This window comes from Anas platyrhynchos, chromosome 12, assembly GCF_047663525.1.
Source record: "Anas platyrhynchos isolate ZD024472 breed Pekin duck chromosome 12, IASCAAS_PekinDuck_T2T, whole genome shotgun sequence".
Taxonomy (NCBI): domain Eukaryota; kingdom Metazoa; phylum Chordata; class Aves; order Anseriformes; family Anatidae; genus Anas; species Anas platyrhynchos.
This window is the reverse complement of record NC_092598.1, coordinates 9,989,746-10,013,759: the sequence shown is the minus strand read 5'-3', so window position 1 is coordinate 10,013,759 and position 24,014 is coordinate 9,989,746. Positions and strand designations below refer to the sequence as shown.

The window sequence follows — 24,014 nt, the reverse complement described above, 5'->3', positions numbered from 1 at the left end:
GATGAACTTGCAGATCTTGAAGATTTAAAATCTCAAGGATTTGGAGACAATTCAAATTATGCAAGGAACATAATAAAAAAGACGGGGAAGGGGAAACAAAATTGAATAGAGCTGTGTTGAATAATGGACTGAGGTACAGTTGGGCAGTTGTGCTGTGTAAGGACGTGGGATTCAAATTTCATATGAAAAAGAAAAGAACAATGATGCAATTCAAGATTGTTACATGATCAGAGCAGTAGGAAGCTACAGAGCTGTGCTGTGGTTGGGTAGGTTGCAAAGGAGGTGGAACAGTGAGGTGACAAAAAAAAGAGAGCTACAGTAATGAGTGAAAAATTAATAAAGGAAACAGAGGTAGACATTTTAGCTGGTCAAATATCAAGATGCAATGAAATTCTGAATTTCAAGAAGAGGATTGCAACTTAGATATTGCCAGAGTTCTACAGTGAAAGGCAGGATAGGGGAATTGCCAAATGGGAAATGATAAGAGGAAAAGTAGAAGCAAAATTGAGACGTCACCTGTGTTTAAGAAAACAACAGGATAGCTGGGAGGACCTGCAAGAGAAGTGAATGTAAATTTGTACAAGTGGCAGACCTTCACTTTGCGACTAATCAGTAAAAAAAGACATGAAGGGTGCTCTGAGAACAATGAAAGTGGGGTAACCACTGTTGATAGCAGAAGAGAAACTGAGGAAAACGTATGTATGTAAGGGATCACTGGATTTGGTGGGGATGTGGTGAGACTAATGAAATCGCATTAGCCCTGATTTGTGAAAAATCATACAGGTGAGTCAGGAATTTTTAATAACTGACTATGAAACTCCATCAGTAAAGCTAACATATTTAAATGTACTTATTCTCTCCCCATGACAAATAGAAGGTATTTGTTAGGCCAAAGAACTTTATATCCTGGGTTATAGCCTGACTATGAATGGGAGTCTAGTTTTGCTGAGGTTTTTATCCTAAAGACCTTGAAAAGGAAGGAAAATTTATAAAGTTAGCGTGGCAATCTGCATGATGATCAAAGTGGCTTCTTAAACACTTACTGGCCACTTGTGTGCTTCTTCATGGAATCACCTTCACAGTCCAATTGTTTTATTTTTTCTTCCTTACATGAAAGCATGCAGGAGTCACTGATGGATGGTTAGGCAGCATGGCTGAACCCACGTTGCCTTGGAGAAGTTACACAAACCTGTGACAGGCAGGGGTAAGTGACCACCAAAACTGCCAAAGAAGTGAAAATTTTTTAAGTGTTTAAGATTTATTATGCTGAAGAAAAAAATTCTTCAGCTTGTTAAACACTTACTTTGTTTGAAAAACAAACAAACCTTAGAGTGCTGTGAGGTAAGGAAGGATATTTGTTGTACAGTTTATTGTCACTGAAGTATGCATTTGGTAACATAACTAGGTTCAATTAGGAATGTTCGGGGATTTTCAGTAAGGAAAATGATGTAGATTCTGTTGCTTAGGGCTTGGCTGTGATTTTAGTGATCTGAGTCAAATTCACGTTCTGTGGCTGATTTAGGCCCAGATCCATAAAGGGGCTTAGCTGCTTAAAATATGACTTCACTGGGATTTATCCACCTAAGCCTCAAGCGCATAATCCCCAGAAGCCGACACATGCCCCTGTTTCGGCAGGGTTTGCTCTGTGCCCAGAACAGCCCGTTTTTTTCCTTGAAGAACCGAGCAGCTGCTCGCCGCCTGCCCCGGCCTGCCTTGAGAAGGAGGCGGCCGCGCCCCAGAGCCAGGCGGGCACCCAGGGCCCAGCCGCCGAGCTCCTTATGTAAGGGCCTGGGGGAGGCCAAGGCTGCCGGAGCCAAAGCCCCAGCACCCAGCACAGCGTGCAGGGGCCGTCCGAGGCAGCGGGCTGGAGATGCTGCGCTCAGCTCCTCGGGGATTTCCACGCCGAAGGCCGTTTTCGGGGCTGGCGCCGAGCCCCCGGTGCGAGCAGCGCCGCCGCGGCCCCCACACCCCTCAGTGGGGCTGGGGGGAACCGGGCTGGAAACGGCCCTTGGCGGCGGCAGCCTGGAAGCCGGAGCATTTCCAGCCCGGTCCCTTCCCAGCACACCGGCCCCAAGCCCACCGGCCCCCGCTGCCTCACGCAGGTGCCCCGGGGCGGAGGCAGCGCGTTGCGCAGCATCTTGGGGGGCTCGTAACGGAGGTCCCCGCGGCGCCCACATGCTGCCACCCCTAAGCGAGCGCCTCTCCCGGCCGTGAGAAATCTCATCCCGCCGAAGGGCAGGAGGCTGCTGGCGGGGCGGAGCCGCGGGCAGGAGGCCGAGCTTCGCTGCTATAAAACCGGGGGCGGCCGCCCCATCCCCGCTCGCCCTGCCCGCTTCCGCGCCCCAGCGTGAGCCGCTTCAGCACTGCCTGGCCGCTAACATGGCGCTGTCCGCCGACCCCCATTTCAAGAAGCTGCTCGAGTGGCACAAGGCGAACGCCTCCAAGCTCGTCCTGCGGCAGCTCTTCGAGGGCGACAAGGAGCGTTTCCAGAAGTTCAGGTGAGGCTGGGGAGCCTCGGGGCTGGCAGAGGGCCCGCCGGCAGGAGGCACCCCCATACACCCCCACACGCCTGCCGCTGCTCGCCTCGCCTCCAGCGACCCGGGGAAGGCGGCCGAGGCCGAGCCTCAACGCTCGGGGCCTCTCGGTGGTGCCGGGCGGGCAGGACGGCGAGCAACGGCCCCCCCGGGCAGGGGGGAGCCCCCCCGGCAGCCCCAGGCACGGCGGCCCCGCGTGTGCTCGTCCTTGACTCCTCCTTGCGGCTGGGACGTGCCGGGCGGCACAGCGCCGGGCTGCGGCGGCACAGCGGCATTCTGGGGCCTGCCGCCTGCTTAGTCATGAGGAGCTGACTCTCCCCGCGATAAGATGCCTGGCCCCGCGATAAGAGCAGCGCCGAGCATCGCCCCCGGCCGTCCCTGTGCCCCCACCTGTCGGCCCCTGCCCCGCAGTGGCGTGTGTGGGCGTTCAGCCCTCCCCTGCTACACGTACTGCAGCAGACACGTTGCAAGGGCTTTTTTCTAGAGAAGGAAGTAAGACGTGGAAGCAGCGTGATAATGTGCAATGTTCTCATCCCATAAAACAGGGCTGCTGTCTCCTGTGCTCAGGAGACTGCTGAGAAGTCACGTGTGGTTATGCTGCTGGGTGCCACCAGCAATCTGGAAAGTCCATTAGCGTGTAGGTACATCACTGATTGGAGTTTTAAAGTGAGCCTGGGTAATATACACATGGCCAACTTCTTCAGGAAAGATCTATCTTTCCTGTTGCATGTGTCAAAGTTCTCACTGGTCAAGTGACTTTTCTCCTGTTGAACTCATTTGATACTACCTGAATGGTAATGCAACATCACATACGAAGTTCTGTATACCAGCATACAATAGCTAGCTTCATTTTGCATTGATGTGAGAGGTATGCTCGGTTTTTGAAGCATTAACTTCATCTGGCTCTTCAAGCAGAACCTTTGTTAACTGTAAAAACTGTATTACTATCTCTAAGCTAAATCTCCTGTCTCTAGCAGAAAAAAGGCTCTGGTTGCGAGCTTCCTTATCTCCAGTACATTTCAAAAGACTGAATTTGTTAACATCCTTGTAACAAGGGAAAGTTGAAGCAGACTGAGTAAATCCAAAAGTGTAACTGAGATGCTTTGTACAAGATTCTTCCTGAATGGCTTGAGCAAGTGCTACTATTGAGAATAGCACTGAATATTAGTCTTAGTGGCTGTCACTTTATTATGCAAGCTACTTTAACTGTAAAATGTGAGCTCAGTTTCAAATAGTTTGTATTTAAGTTCTTGTGAATATGTAATAGACTAAGGGAGTTACACTGACCGTTGCTGTGCACCGTTAAATGAGGATAAGGTATTTGGCAACTCTTGTTTCAAGCACATATACTCATGTGTGGCGTGTTTTCTCTGTGCTGGAAGCTGTAAGTGTGTCTCCCAGAAAGTGTTTATCTAATTGGTATTTTTCTTGTGGAATGCTCTTTACTGAGGGTACCCACTTCAAGTAGCTGCTTGTCTTAATGTTCTCTTGTGCAAACTGTAAGGACAGGAAATGGTTGAGTTGTTCAAGATTCATTAATCTGTATTAATGACATTTCTCTTCATGATTTTTGTCCTTTTTCCTGATAAACCAACATTGACTACCCCAAGAATTCTGTCATACCCAAATATGCAAAACTGACAGCCAGGTTTAATTTGATAAATCAGCTTGTGTACTCCTCAGTGATTACCACTTCACCACCATCCGGCGGCTCTGGCTTGTAGTTAACGTGTTGAAAGCCAGTCCCAGAGGTTCCTGCTTATCTTGCACCTCTTCCCTCATGTGAAAATCCTCTTCATGAAGATGCTTCAGATTTCTTGGGTGTGATCATAAGATCATTGATTCTCTTCTAAGGAAAAAAATACACTGAACTAAAAGTGCTTTGTGACACTTGTGCTGTAGAAATTTTAGAATCAGTTTTTAATCTGAATACCTCAGAGACTAAGTATCTATTAAATCTTACTGTAAGAAGCTTTTGCTCACTGGCTGTGGCTTACTGAGTATGGATAGAAGACTTTTCTCCTGTCTTGTGTCCATTGACGAAAACTTGCATCGCCTCTTTTCCTGGTTTGGAGCAGGGTCAAGTATGTACAGCATGTTTTTGAATTTCTCTGCTGCCCAAATATACGGTCTGGTAGGAACAGTGGGCCTTTCACTTCACAGTGGAAGGCTGCATCACTTAAGTGTGGATGTGGCTTACGTGACAAGTGCTCTGTTCCACCTGGGTAGTGCTACTGCTGGATGCCGCATTGCAGAATGGGTACTGTAGCAGAATGCAATTGAGCTGCACGTTCCTGTGCTTCTGTTTAAAGAAGAGGTGGAACCCTTGGAGTAAGGGTTCAGGATGGGGTTAGGCTCTATGCTTGTGTTGTACCTCACGTGTGGGAAATGAGAAATCTGATCTTTTGTATTCACTGTTAGCCATTGCTCTTTTCTTATGGTGTCTTGCAATGCCATCTTTCTGCAGTTTCTTCAACTCAGTGGTGATTTGAATCCAGCCAGAAATTCATGGGGTATATCTAAGTCTAGTGAGGTTAGATTTTTATTTACATAAGTAAAAATCAAAAAAGTAAAAATAAAATCTTCTCTTTATGTCATATTTTAAGGATTTTATCTTCATGAAGAACACTAAGGCTATCTTTCTATGATAAAGCTGTAGTAATGAAGAATCATCATTATCATGAGATATATATATATAGAGAGAGAGATCTCATCATAATGGTCTTGCAGTGCCCTTAATGAAGTGTTGAAAACCTAGTCCTGTCTGTAAACATACCACATTTAATTTTAAATAGACTTGCACGATCTGTTCCTTTTCTGTACTCTATCAATAAAGAGCAAGTTTGGTAGGTGAGAGGTAAGTCTTTTTCTTAGGTAGTTATGTTCCAGGTATTCTTACACTATGTGGTTGGGGTTTCAGGATTGCTTCTTGCACCTTCCTGAAGAAAAGGATGATTAACAGTATTAATACTGTTTTCCCTTACTTGCCTTGTTTTTTGATAAATGTTATCTTTAGCCTGTACTTGAAGTTACACATCTTTCCTTATTTAGTTGCTTCTGTTTTAAAACCAGTTTTCTGGTCTTGAACTGTCTTTTTTTCCCCAAAATTGAAACCACCAAAGTGTCTAGACCTTGCTGGTCATTACTGTTGTGGCAGGTTCAGTCCCATTCTTCCAGTTTTGCATTCTCTGTAATGTTATATCTGTGTAGGATAGCAACAATGCTATGTTTCATCCCTGCCAAGTCCATAGTATATCTTTGCAGTAAAAACAAGTGATAATATTTGTGGCCAAATATTGAGAAACTAGAGGCAGGGCAGATAATGAACAACACGGAAACACTGAATTTAGATGCATGCAATTTCCTGTGGCTTGAGCATGTGGAGCAAACATGACAGTAACTCATAACGAAGGCACTGTACAGTAGACTTAATAAAGTCTCCTGAAAGACTTACAGGACTGACTCTTGAATTTAAAGTAAATGTGTATGTTAGGTTGTTAATTAGTGCAAAGGAGAAATGAGTATAAAACTGCTGTATAAGACAATAGAGCAACTGTAGAAATTCGCATTTTGATACAAGGCTAGTAAATACAACAAGACTTACTTGATAGACTATTTTCATGTTTTACCTCAGTTCTAAACAAAGTCTTTGTCTTTTAAATGTTAGGCTATAGTTCTCTGGGAGGGATTAGCAAAATCATTTGTAGAGCTCTGAGTCAGTAAGCAAAGTGAGACTATGCAGTGCACAAATAGGAAGTAATTCTGCATCTTACTTGACAGTACTTCTGTACATGAAGTTGTATAGACTTGTAAATGAGTTTTGTTTGGTCTGCCATATTAAAAAAAAAGTCTAAATTTGGTAAAAATGAACTGTAGGAAGACAGTATAACTTTCTTCGCTGCAAAAAGATGGTCATAGCTTTGTACCTATGATTTAATAGGAAAAAATAGTTGCTAGAGACTGCTAGTGGCTCAGTTGAAAGTGGAACGTGATCATGTGGCTGTGCATTAAATATACTTGTATTTGTATTTGGACTTTCACAAGCAGAAAATGAACACTGCAATTGAGCTTATTGAAAACCATAGTCAAGTTTTAAAATGGTATACTACCTAGTAAATCGTTTTATAAAATTTGTGGAGGCCCATTAGTCCCTCAGGTCATCTATATTAACTTAGCCTAACTAGGTTTCTAATTACTTACTATTTGTAGAGTTGTCATTGTCTTGCTTAAAACTCTTTCTAAGAAGGTTTAATTAAGCAACTTATTTGTTTTGGCAGCTTGACTCTGAATACTGATCATGGGGATATCTTACTGGATTATTCGAAGAACCTTGTTACAGAAGAAGTAATGAAAATGCTGGTGGAACTGGTAACTAAAGAAAACTTTTTTTTATTAGTTCAGTGTTATAAAAGTTAACTTTAAACTGTAACTCATTCTATCATTATACAAATTTAACTCTCAATTCAAGAGATGATCAAAGTTCAAGGTCACATGGTTTTAAGCCTAGTAAGGCATTGTTGTAAGTCATGCATTTTCCTTTGGCCACAAGGAGCAGAGCCATTTTCAATTCCCAGATCTCTCTTGAGCTCTGATTTGTCTGTCAAGACATGTTTGTGACAAACCAGCTGGCATATGGGACCATTACTGAGATTTGCAGTAAAATAAGAGATGAATACCAAGGTGTAAGAGAAACTGATATTTTATAAACCTCAAATGGAAATACATGGTTTCATGTCACGTAGTCTTAATTTTGAGATTCATTTGCAGTTGAATGTATTTTAAGAAGCTTGTGTCATTAACTTCAGTTTAGCGTGGTGTCCATAATTACAACCCTTTCTTAACTATTGGTTCAGCCAAAGGCTAAGATGGAATAGATTTTTTTAAAGTTTCCAAAAACAGCTGAATTGAAACTACTTTTTGCTGCTGTTCTGTTTAAAAACAAACAAAAAAACCCTAAGCTGTTGCAAAGAAATATAAATTATTTCTTTAGCAGTCTGTCAAGATGAAACTGAGTAATAAGACTACTCACTACATCTTGATCTTTTAGTACATGGTACCATGTAGCATTTTTTAAGGGAATAAAAATACTTCCTATAAAATAAGCATGAACTCCTATACATTTTAAAACTAGTTTATGGTGTGTTTTTCATCTAACTTTTAGTTTGCTCTCTTGTGCTAACTGCGTACTCTACTTAGTGTAGCTGGACCTTTGTAGTACATGTTGACTTACTATTTTTAAGAGAAATCTATTTTTACATTTCTCAGGCAAAGTCAAGGGGTGTGGAAAGTGCCAGAGAGCGAATGTTCAGTGGAGAGAAGATCAACTTCACTGAGGTAAGGCTATTTCTGTATATAGTTCTTACCTTTCAGTTGTGCTTATATTATGGATGTTAATGCATCTCTGTAAGAGAAGTTTTGAAAAACTCAAATTGCTACTCTGAAATGCTGAAAGTGGTTTTAACTTGTTTCATTCCTTACATGAGAAATTCTAAGCTCTCTTGCAAAGAAGAAAATGTGAATAAAGCTATTCAGTCTTGTCTCCATCAAAAATTGTTTTTAGATGAGTTGGTGTATTTTTTCCTTTCTCTTCTGCACTCTTCTGTAGAGAAGAAGATGAGTTAAGTCTTGAAAAGGGCATAGAGCAGAGTATTTCATTCCATGTATGCCTTAGCAGCTTTTGCCTAACGAGTGTTCATAAAGCTTAGTAATCTGCATATAATGTGTTAGCAAGGGTTGTGTAAGACTTTCTGCTTTGGATTGTTGATGCTACTTATCTTTGGGCACTTCTAGTAGTAGAGAGTATAAGCCATCTTGAAAAACCAGCCATGTATTTTGGTAAGACTGAGTATATTCCTCTCCGTAGATTTGAGGGTTGTAATGATAGTTAAATCTTCTCTAGAACATACAAAGGAACCAGTCGCACCTTATTTTTTTTAAATTTAAAGTAGGTTGAAAACTGGAAAATCAGTGCAACATGATTTACTGGTCTACCTTAAATATTTAAGTACATTTGAGGTAAATTTGCAGAAATCAATATTTGCTCTGATTTGGTTAACTGATTTAGTTCTTGCATAAGCAGTTTACTTAAAAATCACTCAGTGGCTGAATGTTGTGTTGCTTGTAAATACTGCATGTTTGTAGGAATGAACAGACTAAACCAGAAAGCTTCACTGGAGAATCATTTCTCTTCATCTTATATTAATGCCTTCAAAACACAGTTTTAGACAGTGAGGGGGGAAAAAAGGGAGCAGGGGGAAATGTGGGTGAGTTTAACATCTGTCTGGTTCTGGTTTTCAGATACTGCTTTTCAATAGCATCTTGTAACACAGATTATTACAAGGTTACCCTATATCTGACCATATGTTATGGAGTTATTCTTCATTTTTTTTAACCTAAGATCAAATATAATGGTTGAAGTCCTTTTAAAGGAATATACTCTTCCTTGATAGCACTTGAACACAATATTAAACTGTCTGGTGTGTTTGGCTTCTGCTGCTAACTCCCAACTTCCATATAGTCTCAACATGGCAACTTTATTTAGCAGTTACCTTCATGATGACTAATCTTTCATTATCGGCCTGCTTCTCATTTACAGTAAGAAGACCTGGAATGAGATTTGGTTTAATTCATTTTCTATTAATGCGAGATAGAAAATGAAGTTGAATGGACTCTGGAGCATGTGGACAATATGAAATGGCCATGAGATGTTAAACAGAATGCTGTCAAACAGTGTTAATAGAATAAATGTAGAGCAGTAAGACAGAAGGAAGCTGCTTAATAGCAAGAACTGACTTGTCTACTACTCTTGTTCAGATTTGGAAAACTTTAGCCATGTCCTAAATATTTAAGACTTGTCTGTGTTTGATGCTGCAGGCATTGACTGCTCAGTTTGTTCTTAGGTGGAAATTATTTGTAGTTTACCCAAGCATGATACTGCCAGGTGTTTGTCCTGATGAGTTAGAACTTGTAGGCTAATATGGTGCAAAGACAGTGTATAAAGTAGCACATATCTGACCACTCGTTATGGGGGCAGTCTTTACTGTCTACCAAAATTTAGAAAATATTTTTGTTTAACAGCAGACAGCAGTTGAAAGCAGTTCCAGTTAATCTGAAGGATTATTAACAGCTTTTAAGATTGTACTACTTTCTGGGTGAAGTGCAAGTCACAAATAACTCAAGTTTTTCCTTCTTCCTCTTGTTTTAGAACCGAGCTGTGCTTCATATCGCTCTGAGAAATCGTTCCAATGTGCCAATACTTGTGGATGGGAAAGATGTTGTTCCAGAAGTAAACAAAGTGTTGGACAAAATGAAACACTTCTGCCAGGTATAGTATATCACTATAACCTTTCATGTTTGTATTATAGTCAACCAGGTTCTCTAACAGGCATGTTGTGAAGCACTGATTATAGACTGGTTCACACAAGCTATTCTCCACTTGTTGGGTTAGGTTTATAACAGTACTGGCTCAAGCATGGAGTTAGAGCTGTTTTAAGCGTGACTTTCTTGCATGTCAGTTTGCAGGTGGGCTTTTCTTTAATGGGCTCTCCAGATCTTACTTCTTTAGTACTATTTATTTCAGAAGTTTGAAGTCTTGTAAAACATGAGGTACCCCATTCAAATATGGCTTTATTTCTTCTTAACGTCTTTCTTACTACTTGACTCTCACATAGAAACTGCCTCTTAAAATTCTTGTAAAATCAGAAGGAGAGAGGGAAGAAGCTCCCAGCTCACTTTTAATTTGATTGTGGTCTGCTTAAGTAGTTTTTTAAAGATCCACTGTCTTTAGGTCAGATACATTTATGATTCTACTGTTTCAGCAACACAAAGCTTTTTGTTCCCTAGTTACATACAGAAATCTTCAAATATCATTAATGTTTATTGGTTCTGTACATCTTTAATGTAGGCATCTGTTTAAATGTCTTGTGCAAATAATTGAATGCCTAAGATTCTTTCATGTCTAGCTTGACTTCTATTGTCCTTAAGTTCACCTGTTGTAAATGCTTTAGCAGTCCACATGTAAGAAGACTAGACTGATCTTTGCAGTTTGTTTTAAATATGTGCATTAAATTTCTAACACTTAAAGAAGTAAGCATTAATGAAGTGTCTACCCAGCAAAGTAGTTTTGAGTATTGGCTGTAAGGTCTGGAAACTTTAATTTTTTTTCGGACATGCTCTGCAGTAGTGCTTGAAAATACAGCCTGCTTCCAGGGTTAGAGTTGTTAACTTCAGCATATACATAGCATAAAATACTTGGTTTCTTTTCCTGCCAGAGAGTCCGTGGTGGTGAATGGAAAGGTTACACTGGGAAGACAATCACTGATGTGGTCAATATCGGGATTGGTGGCTCTGACTTGGTAAGCAGTTGACTTCTGTACATTTTACATCTGTGTGTACATGTCTGCAATGAAGATAAAACCTAACTGTTGGTTTTCTTCAGGGGCCTCTGATGGTAACTGAAGCCCTGAAACCATATTCCAAGGGAGGCCCACGTGTTTGGTTTGTGTCTAACATTGATGGTACTCATATAGCCAAAACACTGGCTGAGCTTAAACCGGACACTACACTCTTCATCATTGCATCAAAGGTATGTCTACTAAGGTCACTGGTGTGACATACTTCAAGTGGTCAGAGATTCAGTCAAGACTTCAGTCCACAGGAAGTTCTAGATTAAGGACTTCTAGTGTACACTAGTTCAAAAAACAAACAGAAAATCTGTTCTGATTAATCCTAAACTTGCAATACAAGTGTATATTGCTACTGAAATGTTTAAGGATCTAGAAGTCAAGCACGGAAAATGACTTATTCTTGAGAAGTAATACACAAGAGCAATTTGATGTTGTTTTAGGCGTTTCTTAGCCAACACAAATTTAAATTATTAACAAGTTTTGTTACTATACTTTGTGGGTGGAATGCATGATCCCATTTTTCTATTTCCTAGAAATTCAAGAACTCATCTCATTCCTTACTTTTACTTCTGGTCTTTTTATATTGCTTATGAAGGACGGTGTTGTCAATAGTGTTTTTTTTTGCATTGATGTTTCACGTCAGTGTAGTTTGGAAACCTTCATTCTGTTTCAGGGTAGTAGCAAAAGCTCATTCTCTAACTTGAAGGCTGAGTGCCTTGAGCATTATAAATATTAAGCTTCTGTACTTACACTACCAGCAGCCTGCCTTCACCTATTTTTAAGACAGCACTTTATTTCTGAATATGGACTTAATAGCTACCTTTGTAAATCTCACCTTGTTAGCAAGCTTATTTTATAACTTCATAAACTTAATTGCTAGTAGCCAAATTCCTCTGAGGTACGCTGACTAGAACATACTGGCTTCTGCCTTATCAGAGGAAACTGAAGACAAAATTCATCATTACATAATGTGGATTGCCTTCATTTGTAAAGCACAGTAGGACCTTTTAACTGTTGACGACAGAATCTGCAATAAATGAACATGTGTGTAATGCTGACCATGCTCTACTGTGGTGCTCATTATCTTATTTTGGCAATACTGTAGCTGAGCAACTTCTGGAATAATAAGTAAGCTTTGCAAAGTAACACTAATGGTCATTTTGAATAATTGAGTTCAAGCATCATGGTTCAAAGGCTCAGAAGACTGCAAGATTGAAAGAGTAACACTTCAGTTTCTATTTGCCAAGCTGTAGTTAGATAATTGGATTTATTTGGAAGAAGATGAATGGTATTTTTTTGTTTTTCCTAACAGGCTTGTTTCATAATGAAATACTTCTGGAGATGGATGAGAGTAGGTTGAATGTAGTGTTCCCCCTTAAAGCAGAATTTTGATGGTTGAGTAAATCAGAATGGTTGTAGATCTTTGCAGAACTGCATGACTGAACTTCTTTGCACACTTCATGAAGCAGGAAGATATTTTCTCTAATCAGCAAAATAGTTTTTGCAGAGTCTTAGCAAAAATGAGTGGTGTTGCATGGAAAAGAAGGAATAAAAGAACAAGAGGACAGTCCAGCTGGGTTGTCCTGTTTTGAAGCTCAATTAACTACTTCCTAATTGAGTGATATAACTTCATACTTAGTAGAAGTACAGGGGAAAAAAACTTAAGTCTCAAGGTTTTGTGTAACAGTTTGGAGGTTGGAAGGAAATAGGGAGTAACTACTCCAATTCCAGCAAACTGCTGACTTGGGTTGGTAAGCTTGCTAGTTTTTTTTTTTTTCTGAAATTTGGTAGCAGCTGTCTTATGAACCTCTAGAACTACTCTGATCTGGTTATCTGAAAAAATGTTTTAGCAGCCTGAACTTGTTTCAATTTGAAGTACAGCGTCTTATACTTCCGTTTTCTGATGTACAGACTTTCACCACCCAAGAAACGATCACTAATGCAGAAACGGCCAAAGAGTGGTTCCTACATGCTGCTAATGATGTAAGTCTAATGTGCTTAGATTATATAACAGAATGCAACAGATTTTCATTGTGCAGTTTCTCCCCAGTCATTTTAAGCATGCTTTGGATCGGGGCCAGTAGCTGCCCAAGCATAAGCTGTGTAGCATAGCAAATGCTGTGCACAACACTGAAGTGCATCATGATTAGTGACAGGATGCTATGTCTGAACAAAGTAACAAAACAAGTTTTCCATTATAGACAGTGGTTATGGTTGGTTTTCCCTCAAATCCTGCCTCTAAAGTAATACACAGTTGCATCTGCCTTAGAGCTAGCTAATGGTTTGGTGGAACCACTGACACAGAAAGAATATAGTCTCTACATGTCATTACCTTTCAGTTCTTGGAAAGTCTTTCAAAACTAGCAATGAAGTTATGGTTGAAGCAGTAAAATAAGATAAAAGCAGTAAAATAAGATTTCTGTAGCAGATGGTTGTGCTATGAACAGAAGCCTTGTTTTTGGCTTATTCTGTCCAATTTCTTGTAAGAAAAGCAATACTGCCTGCTCAGGTGGTTAATGTAGTCTTTAACATGTTCCAGTGAGGGTAACTGTACTTAATTTGAGAGCAGGGCATTGAAGTCTCCCATTATATTAGTTAAAGACAATTTATCTTTGCCTGAACACTTAACAAAAGACCCAAGTCTGAATCTGTAGCTTTAGATTTATCAGTAGTTGCAGTTGTCCTGATCTTGCAACTGTAGCAGGAAGGGCAACACTTGCACAACAAACTCCATCTGCCCAAAAGTGGAATTAGTGATATACCAAACTGGTAACGTACTCTTAAGGAAACTGAGTGCTGCTCAAAGTAGTGACTACCTCCAGAGGGAGGCCTTCATGAAAATATTGTCAGAACATTATCTTCAGATAGGCATTCTGCCAAATCTTACACTGTATGTGATTAAATTGATTTCAAGTTGATAAACATGCAAATAACTAATGATAGTCAAGAATATTTTGTTTAAAACTGATTTGCTATCATTTATAACAAAAACAATTAGAATTCTAGATCTAACACTCTTCATTTTTTATTAAGCCTTCAGCTGTGGCCAAGCACTTTGTTGCCTTGTCTACCAATGGTGTAAGTATAAACTTTAGATTTTCTGCTATGTACTTTTAAGATGGTCTTACTGTACCTTCCTGTAAGGAAGCCTTTAAGATGCCATTATTCGTATACTAATAATTTGCTTTCCTATTGAAAGGATGCATATATGTTCTACAGGACATAAATTGAATCCTTCCAAAGCACCATTATAGATGTGTTTTCTGCTGGAGCTTTATAAATCTGAAATCAAGACGTTGTGCTTGTAATACCTGTCCTGTTACTAATGAAGGGTACCTGTTATTGTTTAAGTGTGTGTGAATACAGTTCTATAAATAAATGTTACTCAAAATACTAAGATAAGTGCTGAAGTGATGCAAATAGTTTATGTGAATAATTTCTTGCATACGATAAGCGTAATGTACCTTGATGTGGTATTTCACCCAAAATAGAAGGAGGGGGGAGCTGCAGCAATTAAAAAAGGCCCAGCAATAGAAGACCCAGCAACAATTGAGGCTGCCAGGTAAACTGGTGTGAAGCTCCATTGTAATATTCTGGGCATGTTGAATGTAAACATTATCAGTTCAACTCCTAACTATATTGCCACTCTGATAGAATGAGTTATGTCATTGAATTCAAGACTGCTGAATGGCAATAGTGATATTTGGAAATAAAAGTATAGTGTATTTTGTGATGGATACTATGTATTTTTAAAATAGGTGTAATTGGGCAATTGTGTATTTAATAGGCATAAAACCTGTGCTTTTTATTTGCTAGACATCAAGGTTTTTAACAATGTTTGTCTTCTCTTCCATGTTTTTTTTTATTCTAGCCTAAAGTTAAAGACTTTGGAATTGACCCTGAGAACATGTTTGAATTTTGGGATGTAAGTAAACATCTAATGTTGTGCAGTAGATGCTAACCATTAGAATTTATTTCAGAAAGTGTTAATTAGATGTCAGCAAATTAAATAATAACCAAAACAAAACTAAAAAAATAGTAGCTGTATTCTCAGTACTGAAACATTTGAAAAATTATGCCTAAAAGTAAACTGAGTGTGACAGGCAAGTAAAGCAGTCTTGTATCTTGGCCATTCAATTCAAATCCTGCTGTAGACGAAGGTCTGAAGAAGAGCCTTCTGTATTCTTGGCTGACTAATCATCTGCAGGGTAATAGGAGATAGAAGTCTTAGCTTATTCCTCTATGTAAGTAGTTATTATAAGCTGTGACATTTGACTGTTGGGGTCTACTGTATATAACCTACGTCTGTAAAGGTCAAACATCAGAAACAGGAGTCGAACTTGATGTTTTATAGCAGATGCATATTTTAAGTAGTGCATTTAGCCTTGGCCTTTCTACTTACCTGCTTAAAATCAGAAACAGGCTGGTTTCTGTCACATTGACTGCCTGACAAACTACACTTTAAAGCTACTATTTAGAACTTAACTAGAGCGTTACCTTTTCCTACGTAATGTCACGATCTCGCTGACTCAGGCTTCTCTTACAGATCAGTACTAGGAAAGCAATTAACACAAGGTGTGAATGTAGTATTTGAGAATGAACTGCAGTCATTATCAAGAGAGCTATTTCAACAGATGTTATATAAATCATAGCCTCTAGACTAGTTGGAAAACTTCAACTCCTTAAAGAAATGCATACTTAAGGATTTATTGGGGCTACTGTAAGGTACAGGTCCCCTTGGCCATGCCATGTGATTTGTAGTGAATTGCCCCCAAAAAGAATCTTTTGCTGAAAATAGTCTAAACACATGCTGCTATTTCCTAATAGTTTAGATAAGCTTCAATTTAAAACCTTTACACTTCTGTTGTCTAAACTAATATTTTTTTCAGTGGGTTGGTGGTCGCTATTCTCTGTGGTCAGCCATTGGTCTCTCCATTGCCCTGCATATTGGTATGTATTCCCGTGATACATTAATAAGAACCTATCTTGGGAGTATATCTGTGGAATATTTTCACAATACTGGATTGTGGATCAGTTTTGGGACAAATATTGTTTTACCCAACTTCTCTGAGCTTCTGCTAAAATCAAATGCGATGGAAATGTCAAAGCTTCAGTACTATAAATGTAGTTTGCAAAGTTACTCATGTAGGTACAAGTAGTCAAATTAGATATATTTGATTGCATAGCCAAAAGTGCTTGGCTTATGTAAAGTCACATCAGTCTTGAAAACTAGATTTTTTACAACTGACATGCATAAACTACTTTAGAGTATTGAGTTATGTAACTTCTGTGTGTCAAATCCTGTCTCCAATTCTGCATGAGTTTTTTAGCATAAAAAAATCCCTTCTCCTATCACATCATAAGCACCAGTCCTTATTCTCCTAGATTATGAAGCCTGATGGCATACGAGTGCTGTTTCTATTTGTAATTCTTCGTGGAATAAAGATAAAGACCCTCTAAATTAATCCTCACCTATCTGTACTGCTACAGGGGCACCATTGGCATCTCTGCAGGTCTCAAATGCATGTGGAGAGCACACAGTGGATGTGAAAGAGCTCTAGGAACTGTTTCTTGGTGAACATGCTGTTCAGCAGTCTTGCATTTGTTCCCTCATCAATCATTTCCAATAGTTAGTCTTGAACCATAAAGTTACATATTTTCTAAATAAAAGATAGAATTACTGTAGACTGATGTTAGAAGAAAAACATTGGTTATGGTGTTCTTAGAATGATATGAATAGCAGTTGTGTGGAAAAAACAATTTGAACAGCAAAATAAACTTCAGTCAGACACTGCTTCGTCTGCAGTAAACCGTCTAACTCTGCTGTTAGATTTTGTTTTGGCTATCTCCACTGCTTGTCCTTAGATCCTTTATCTACCAGAGCTGGCTTCTACCAGCGAGCTCTGGTAGATAAAGGTAGGTAGGTAGAGCTTCTGCTTTGACTGCCAGATACTTCACTGCAATCTCCTGTTTTTCTGTATGACAATTGGGATTTATGGTTTTGTGCAAAAGGATGGCATTAGTTAAAATACTCAATGAAAATAAATGATGATTAAATCCCCTATTAATAGAGCAAACAAAATCAGGTGAATTTTCTAGGAGAACAGGGAAGGGAGGCGAACCTTTCAAAACAACCTTTACTACAGTTTATCCTTAGACCAATGCAGAAATTCCTGCTTTAGTAGCCTTGTCCTGATTTTTGGCGAAGCTTTTCCCACTGTGGCTAATAAGCAAGAAAATTGCGTAGCCTTTAATAATACCAATTCTGGCTTTAATGTCTTTGTTTTCCTTCCAGTTGCTCATTTTGCCTGAATGGGGAGTTTAGGCAAAAGTTTTGAAGTATGTTCCATGAAATCGGGCTTGCTCTGAAGTCCAAGCTTTAATCATAACTAATATCTGTTCTATGGGATGTAAACTCCGGGAGAAGTTAAAGTGCAATTTTAAACTCAATTAGTGGTTGGGAGCCTTTCTGCGTAAAGGAAAATTCTCTACCAGAAAAATCAAGTTTAAGTTACAATAGTAAATGTAAATCGACTTTTTTCATTGTTAGGTTTTGACAACTTTGAGAGTCTGCTTGCTGGAGCCCACTGGATGGTGAGTGTGGGATGCCTATTTCAGATTTGCTTCTCTTAAGTTGATAAGATAAGTGAAGACAGACTGGTTTCTAAAGTTCATCTCCCGATGCTTTCTCAGTGCTTCTAAAATGACCCTCTGGGGGAGGTCTCTAGGTTAAAATAGCAGTTTAAAAAAACAAAAAACACAAAACACAAAAACACTTAGGATTTGGGAGGGATGACAATTAATTTCAGAAGTGTAATTTTTTCATTTGTTAAAAAGGATAACCACTTCCATACGGCTCCACTGGAGAAGAATGTGCCTGTTCTGTTGGCAATGCTGGGGGTCTGGTATATAAACTGCTTCGGATGTGAAACCCATGCACTTCTGCCCTACGACCAATACATGCACCGCTTTGCTGCCTACTTCCAGCAGGTAAGACCTAACCAGAGTAGAAGATTTCAAGAAGCAAGGATATAACTGTGCTTTTGTCCTGGATCTAGAACCTGATAATATGTTTTTAGGTTATAACTGTAATCATGTAAATTGATGTAATCAAGAACAAAAAGCGGTGCCAAGATTGATCTTGTCTTACTTGTTTGATTAATCTAGAGATTTGTTCTTTATTCCCTCAGATCTCAGTTAAGTTTGCGCCCATAAATTAAGCAGCTGTAACCCTGGTATTTACAGAATTTCTATCAAAAAGCAGCACTTAATAGAGTTTAAGTATATATGGAACTTTGTACTGATAGTGATGGTTCTACAAGAAAAATGATAACTACTCTTCCCTTTTAGGGTGACATGGAGTCTAATGGCAAGTACATTACCAAGAAAGGTTCTCGTGTGGACTACAGTACTGGCCCTATTGTGTGGGGAGAGCCAGGCACCAATGGGCAGCATGCTTTTTACCAGCTCATTCATCAAGGTAAACTAGGACTTTATCTTACTTTTATTTTGGAATTAAATTCTGACCATAAAGCTGCAGGGGTGCAGAGCTGACACTGATCTAGAGGCTGGGCTCTAGGCTAGGCTAGTGTGACATGTCTGTAGTGCCCTTAATTCATGGCTTTACAAGGTTGCAGATGCAGGTCTCATGTCTACAATAAGGAGCGTCAACTAGAACAAACTGAACTGTATGGTCACTTCCCCTAGTTCATATAAAATTTTTAAAATTGTTGAAGTGGCTAAGTCTTCCAATAACTCAGTGGGATGAGAATAATTTTTTTTTTGTTGTTTGTTTGTTTTTTAAACTTTAATGTTGTAAGGCTATTAACGTGACTCTTCTTGCAGGGACTCGCATGATTCCCTGTGACTTTCTGATCCCAGTCCAGACTCAGCATCCAGTCAGAAACGGTTTGCATCACAAGGTAATGAGTTCTTTATCAGGACACCCATACTTTCTTGTTGGATTGTGTACCAGCAATTTTCTTCTGTCAGACAAGTGTGGTCTTTAAAAAATGATAGTGCAGGAGAGACCATTTTATGGTTTGTAGGGAGCATAAATGTTTATCTTCAGTATAACTAGTAGGATAAAAAATACCCATCAACTTGCATGTTAATATTAGGCAAGGAATAGGAAACTAAACTTCTGTATTGGTAGGGATCGCTATGTGGTGTACTGTGAGAACTTTCATTGATAGAGTACATATTGTCCAACTTTGACTATTCTTGGTGGAAAAGCAGCTGGCATTCAATGTTAATAATATGGTGTGGAATAGACACTGGTTGAAAGGGACACGAAATCCCAGCTCCTTTGAGCTTACTAGGTTTGTTGTCAGTTCTAATGGGCAAGATTTCTCAGAGCAATCCTGTATGTTTTTGGATGCACGCACTATTAAGTAGTAATCAAGTGTCTCGCCACTCCAAGGTAAAAAGCAACAGCAGGCATTATACACAAAGGTATAGCATAATTTGTTGCCATATTCAGTGCTAAAAATAAGACTTCTCAGTCTGCTTTCAGGCACTGAGTATTTGTTTTTGAGATAATGAAATAGTTGTTTGTCTTCTACCTGCTAGATCCTTTTGGCCAACTTCCTTGCTCAGACTGAGGCCTTGATGAAAGGAAAGACTGCTGATGAAGCTCGTAAGGAACTGCAAGCAGCAGGACTGAGTGGGGATGCTCTGGAGAAGCTTCTTCCCCACAAGGTAATCAGGCTCTGTAATTTGCCGGTTTTCATCTGATTAGTAGTATTGCTGTTGTGAGGGCGCTGCCTTGGTATGCTGCTTGATGGCTCTTGTTAATGGCAGCAGTGCCCTCCGGTGGCTATTAAGTGCTATTGTCTTGACAACAGTGAGAGTCATATTTATTAAAGGCTCTACCTTGCCAGGTACAGTAGAGCAGCCTGTAAATGGCACTACCATTAAGTATAATGATCTGAAGATTTTTGAGGCATTTCAGGTAGAGTTGTGTGTTCATTGCCGCAGCTTTGTTTCACAACTTCACGTGGCCATGGTGGGAGTAGCAGTGCTTGGAGATAATGTTTTGCCATTGTTTGGAATAGGCTACAAAAATAATACAGAACATGAAAATTATATGGTTGAAACTGTTAGCCTTTAAAGCTTTCAGGATTACCGTTTTGCTGCTAATAAAAATAATCAAATGTGGGCTGTCAGGAAAATGTGCAACTTGCATCAGAAACCTGTTAGTATGCACTATACTACAATGTACCTCTTGTTTTTTAAAGGTCTTTGAAGGCAATCGCCCAACCAACTCCATCATGTTTACAAAACTCAACCCATTCACTTTGGGAGCAATCATTGGTAAGTAAAAGACCTTTCAACTGTGAATCCTTACTAAGACTTTCTGATGAAGCTTATTGATAAATAATTTATTTTCCTGTTTTAGCCATGTATGAACACAAGATATTTGTTCAGGGAGTTGTCTGGGATATTAACAGCTATGACCAGTGGGGGTAAGTCTCGTTGATCTTTTTCTGGTATACTTACCAACTGTGGTTTACCTTAATGTGTCATGATTTAGAGAAGACAATAAAAAATAGTGGAATACTTAAATGATTATAGGATAGTTTTAATTAGGAACCAGATTCTGAGAATAAACCACCATGTACCCTATCCACCATGTATCTTCAGCCATGCGTAATGGCCCTACATACAACTCCAGCTAGGGGACCTTTGCTTTTTCAGTATAAAAACCAGCAAACTGAATGCAGAAAAGATAACTGAGCAGGCTCAACACTGTAATAATGAGAACATAGTCAAGCAGGCTGAATGCGTGCTTTGACAAGTATAAGGGGAGAATTTACCTTGTAATTGGGGGGGGGGGGGGGGTGAAAGCATCTCCAGAAACACGTGGTAGGCAGCTGAGTGGTACCTGCTAGTTAAGACTAACCACCTGAATTTTTCTTGGGCTGGAGCTACGTGAAGGCATCTGCCAATCTTGCATAGGAGCCCCTAGCCAAATGCAGGCTGCACCTCTGCCTACACTTGTAGTAGAGCTCCATGTATAAAGCAGCTGCTTAATAAGGAGTTTGTTACTTTGGTTTCTTTAAAAATAGAAGACTTTGTCAGGAGATAATAATTATCTTTAATCTGTAGTGATTAACTGTAGAACATATTGTGTGGAAAACTTTCCCAAGAAAGAGCTGGGAAAAGGGTAACTTTTTTTTTAGGTGAAACCTGCCTGTGTCACAGCAGGGGTTATTTCAAAGATCATGTTTTCTATGAAGGCTTAGAATACTAATTTACACTAAGCTTCCTTCATAAAAACTGAATGAGAGATCTTCTGAATATATTCTTAGAGCTATGTTACCACAGCAGTTTTTTACCTAAAACAGTGAAGCAGAAACTGGAAATGGAAGACTGTCTGATAAAAGCTGTAACTGTCTGCTATAAAATCTGAAAAACGAGTAGGATACAAATACAGCTCTTTCTGTAGCACATGAAAATCTAGAATGGAATCCAAACCTAAATATGGAATGTGGGGAGGGCAAGCAGAATATGCTGTAGAACCGGTTTAGTTTCTTGCAGCTGTTGGAATATATCTCTTGGTGGTTTGTGTCTGGATAGCCCTCTGTAGTGCTGAAGAAAGCTTGCAGTCCCAGAGCTTGGCTGTTTTTATTCATTATCGTGGTGCTGCAAGTCAGTATTTTGATACTGTATTTAATGGTGAATCAGGAGCATGCTGAATGCCCTCTGCTCTGCAGCAGGCTGCATAACATAAATGAGTACTGAAAGGGAGTTACAGTGCAGAAAGAGTACATAAAACAAAGCTTTCTCGTTAGAGATCTTGTGTAATTTGAGCTGTTTGTTCAGCTAGGCAGTTGTACTTGTGAGAATCCCAGTTTGTGAATGGCACTACAATAACTAATTTGGTCAGCCATAATGTTAACTGTCATGTTTCTTTTTACTGGCACCTATTCTTAACACACCTTAAATTAGTACTAATACTGCTTTTTTTGTTCTCATACTTCTTTAAATGCAGAGTTGAGCTTGGAAAACAACTTGCCAAGAAAATTGAGCCTGAACTGGAGTCAGATGCTCCAGTGACATCTCATGATAGCTCAACAAATGGGCTCATCAATTTCATCAAAAAACACAGAGCCTGAAGTGAAAGATTCCGAGGACATCGACAATCTAACGACCGAATACTTAAGTCTGTTGTAGTTGTGCTTTTTTAGCCACTTTTAACAAAAATAGCACTTTACCGACATAGCTTCTTCACTTGTTGCAGTTAATCCTGTTGCGTCAAGTGTTACCAATGAAAACTAGTTGTGAAACCAAGAGATTGTATAGTTGCTTTCTATTTTTGTGGTTGTTGATCTGTAAAGTGCAGCTGGTATGTTCCTCACTTCTTATCCGTCAACTTCCTTAAAGATGATCACATGATATTAGGAAATAAAAGATATGATGGATGAGTAAAACTTCTTCACTTTTTTCTGTATCTTTAAAACGCAGACCCAGTAACACTTCTCTTACTGTGTGTAAGGTTCTCTAAAGTCAAGTGCACCAGCTTGTTGAGTATGTCATTGCCTTGGACTGGGTCTGCTATAAGCTAGAAGTATGTTCAAAGAATAGAGTAATCCATGGCTATAAATTTTTCAGGTTTTATGTTAATGTGTCTGAGCAAGATGCAGATGTTTTAGTACTATTATGTAAAGTTTGCCACTTTTGGTAGGTCTGTATTGATTTTGTCCAGAAGCCATGAAAGCTCTGCACAGACAGCTGTTCAAAAAGCAGGAATATTCCTGGACTGACAGTGATGTATTGAGCTCTGGAAAGTTTGGAAAACTATGTGAAGCTGAAGATTGGCATTAATTGCAGCAATGTATTTTGGTACCTTCAAGTGATGGCTTATTTCAGTCTTAACTCTATTTCAGTCTTAAATCTCCATCACTCTTAACAGAAGTCTGACTAGAGAACAATGTGACTGCTTGTGAATGAGTTGCTTATCCTCTAATTCTCTACCCCTCTTACTCCTCTCTGTTAGTAGAGTAGCATGCTGTGGCTATTGTTCCAAACACCTCTAATAAAGGTAAGACACAAGCGTGGAAGGGAAAAATAAGATAATAACTGTTGTTCTCATACAGTGACAAGAAAGTCTGAACATGCAACTCCTACTGTACATGTTTGCTGTCAGTCAATGAATTGGCGGCAGCAGCAGCCTTGTTATTACTGATACGACACACTAAGAACTCCTTCATGAGGTTAACAATGTCTGCTTAAATTGGAATTTTACGTTCATACTGTGAACAGTACAGTGGTGCTATGTTCTTGATCACCATTATAAAGCACTGCCACAAATAGCCCACCAGAGGGAGTTAAAATATTTTCACAAAAGGTTTTAAAACTTTCCTTTAGCTCTGTAACAGTTCCTGCATCTCAGCTCCTCACAGTTTGTTAAGAGGTAACGTGTGAAGTGACATCCTGCATGATCCTGGTGGTATTGCTGGGTAGCTCGTGTTGTTATCTGTTACTCCTGTAGACTTCTACCCCCAGAAATTTTACCTCATAACACAAAGCAGAAGAGCAAAAAGACTGTGGTACTGTTTGTGTGTAATAAAACAATACTCCAGCAGTGGTGACTTCAAGCTTGTGAAACAGCTCTTTATTGTGGGAGGACGTGAAGATGGCTGCAGAAACAGCACCACCACAGGCCCTGAGGTAGCAGACAGGACTCAGATCATTTGCAGAAAAAGGGGCGCGTGCAAGGCGGGCGCGTGCAAGGCGGGCGCGTGCAAGGCGGGCGCGTGCAAGGCGGGCGCGTGCAAGGCGGGCGCGTGCAAGGCGGGCGCGTGCAAGGCGGGCGCGTGCAAGGCGGGCTCGCGGCGCCACCTGGCGACGGGCGCTCCTGTGAGGAAATGGCGAGCCCTGAGGGCCCGGCTGGGCGGGCTCTCCTCTCTGCGCTATTTGCTGACCGGCGGTGAAATTACCGACCGAGTAAAACGCTCAGGAGGAGTTCTTAGCCGTGACTTGCCAGTGAATCAGGCTGGATACCAGAATTATTACCTGATAATCAGAGTTCGTGGAGCGTGAAAACGACTGCTGCCTGACATAATCCCTA

General features: G+C 40.0%; 1 protein-coding gene across 2 annotated transcripts in view; it reads left to right on the top strand.

Moving 5' to 3' along the window:
- The window catches only part of GPI (glucose-6-phosphate isomerase), a 40,279-nt gene extending 16,738 nt beyond the window's left edge, over positions 1-23,541 (top strand). Inside the window, exons 1-18 of one of the 2 annotated variants that reach the window (XM_027466953.3) lie at positions 2,232-2,498; positions 6,812-6,902; positions 7,800-7,868; positions 9,739-9,858; positions 10,805-10,888; positions 10,972-11,118; positions 12,851-12,922; positions 13,973-14,017; positions 14,811-14,864; positions 15,829-15,889; positions 17,490-17,533; positions 17,777-17,929; positions 18,290-18,419; positions 18,785-18,861; positions 19,511-19,639; positions 20,179-20,254; positions 20,340-20,406; positions 21,936-23,541. In XM_027466953.3, the coding sequence (XP_027322754.1) occupies positions 2,380-2,498; positions 6,812-6,902; positions 7,800-7,868; positions 9,739-9,858; positions 10,805-10,888; positions 10,972-11,118; positions 12,851-12,922; positions 13,973-14,017; positions 14,811-14,864; positions 15,829-15,889; positions 17,490-17,533; positions 17,777-17,929; positions 18,290-18,419; positions 18,785-18,861; positions 19,511-19,639; positions 20,179-20,254; positions 20,340-20,406; positions 21,936-22,059 (1,662 nt within the window). In that variant the 5' untranslated portion in view covers positions 2,232-2,379 and the 3' untranslated portion in view covers positions 22,060-23,541. Of the gene's footprint in view, positions 1-2,231; positions 2,499-6,811; positions 6,903-7,799; positions 7,869-9,738; positions 9,859-10,804; positions 10,889-10,971; positions 11,119-12,850; positions 12,923-13,972; positions 14,018-14,810; positions 14,865-15,828; positions 15,890-17,489; positions 17,534-17,776; positions 17,930-18,289; positions 18,420-18,784; positions 18,862-19,510; positions 19,640-20,178; positions 20,255-20,339; positions 20,407-21,935 lie in introns of those variants that run through there. The other variant, XM_072043958.1, reaches the window with a different exon arrangement.
- Positions 23,542-24,014: the final 473 nt, after the last annotated feature.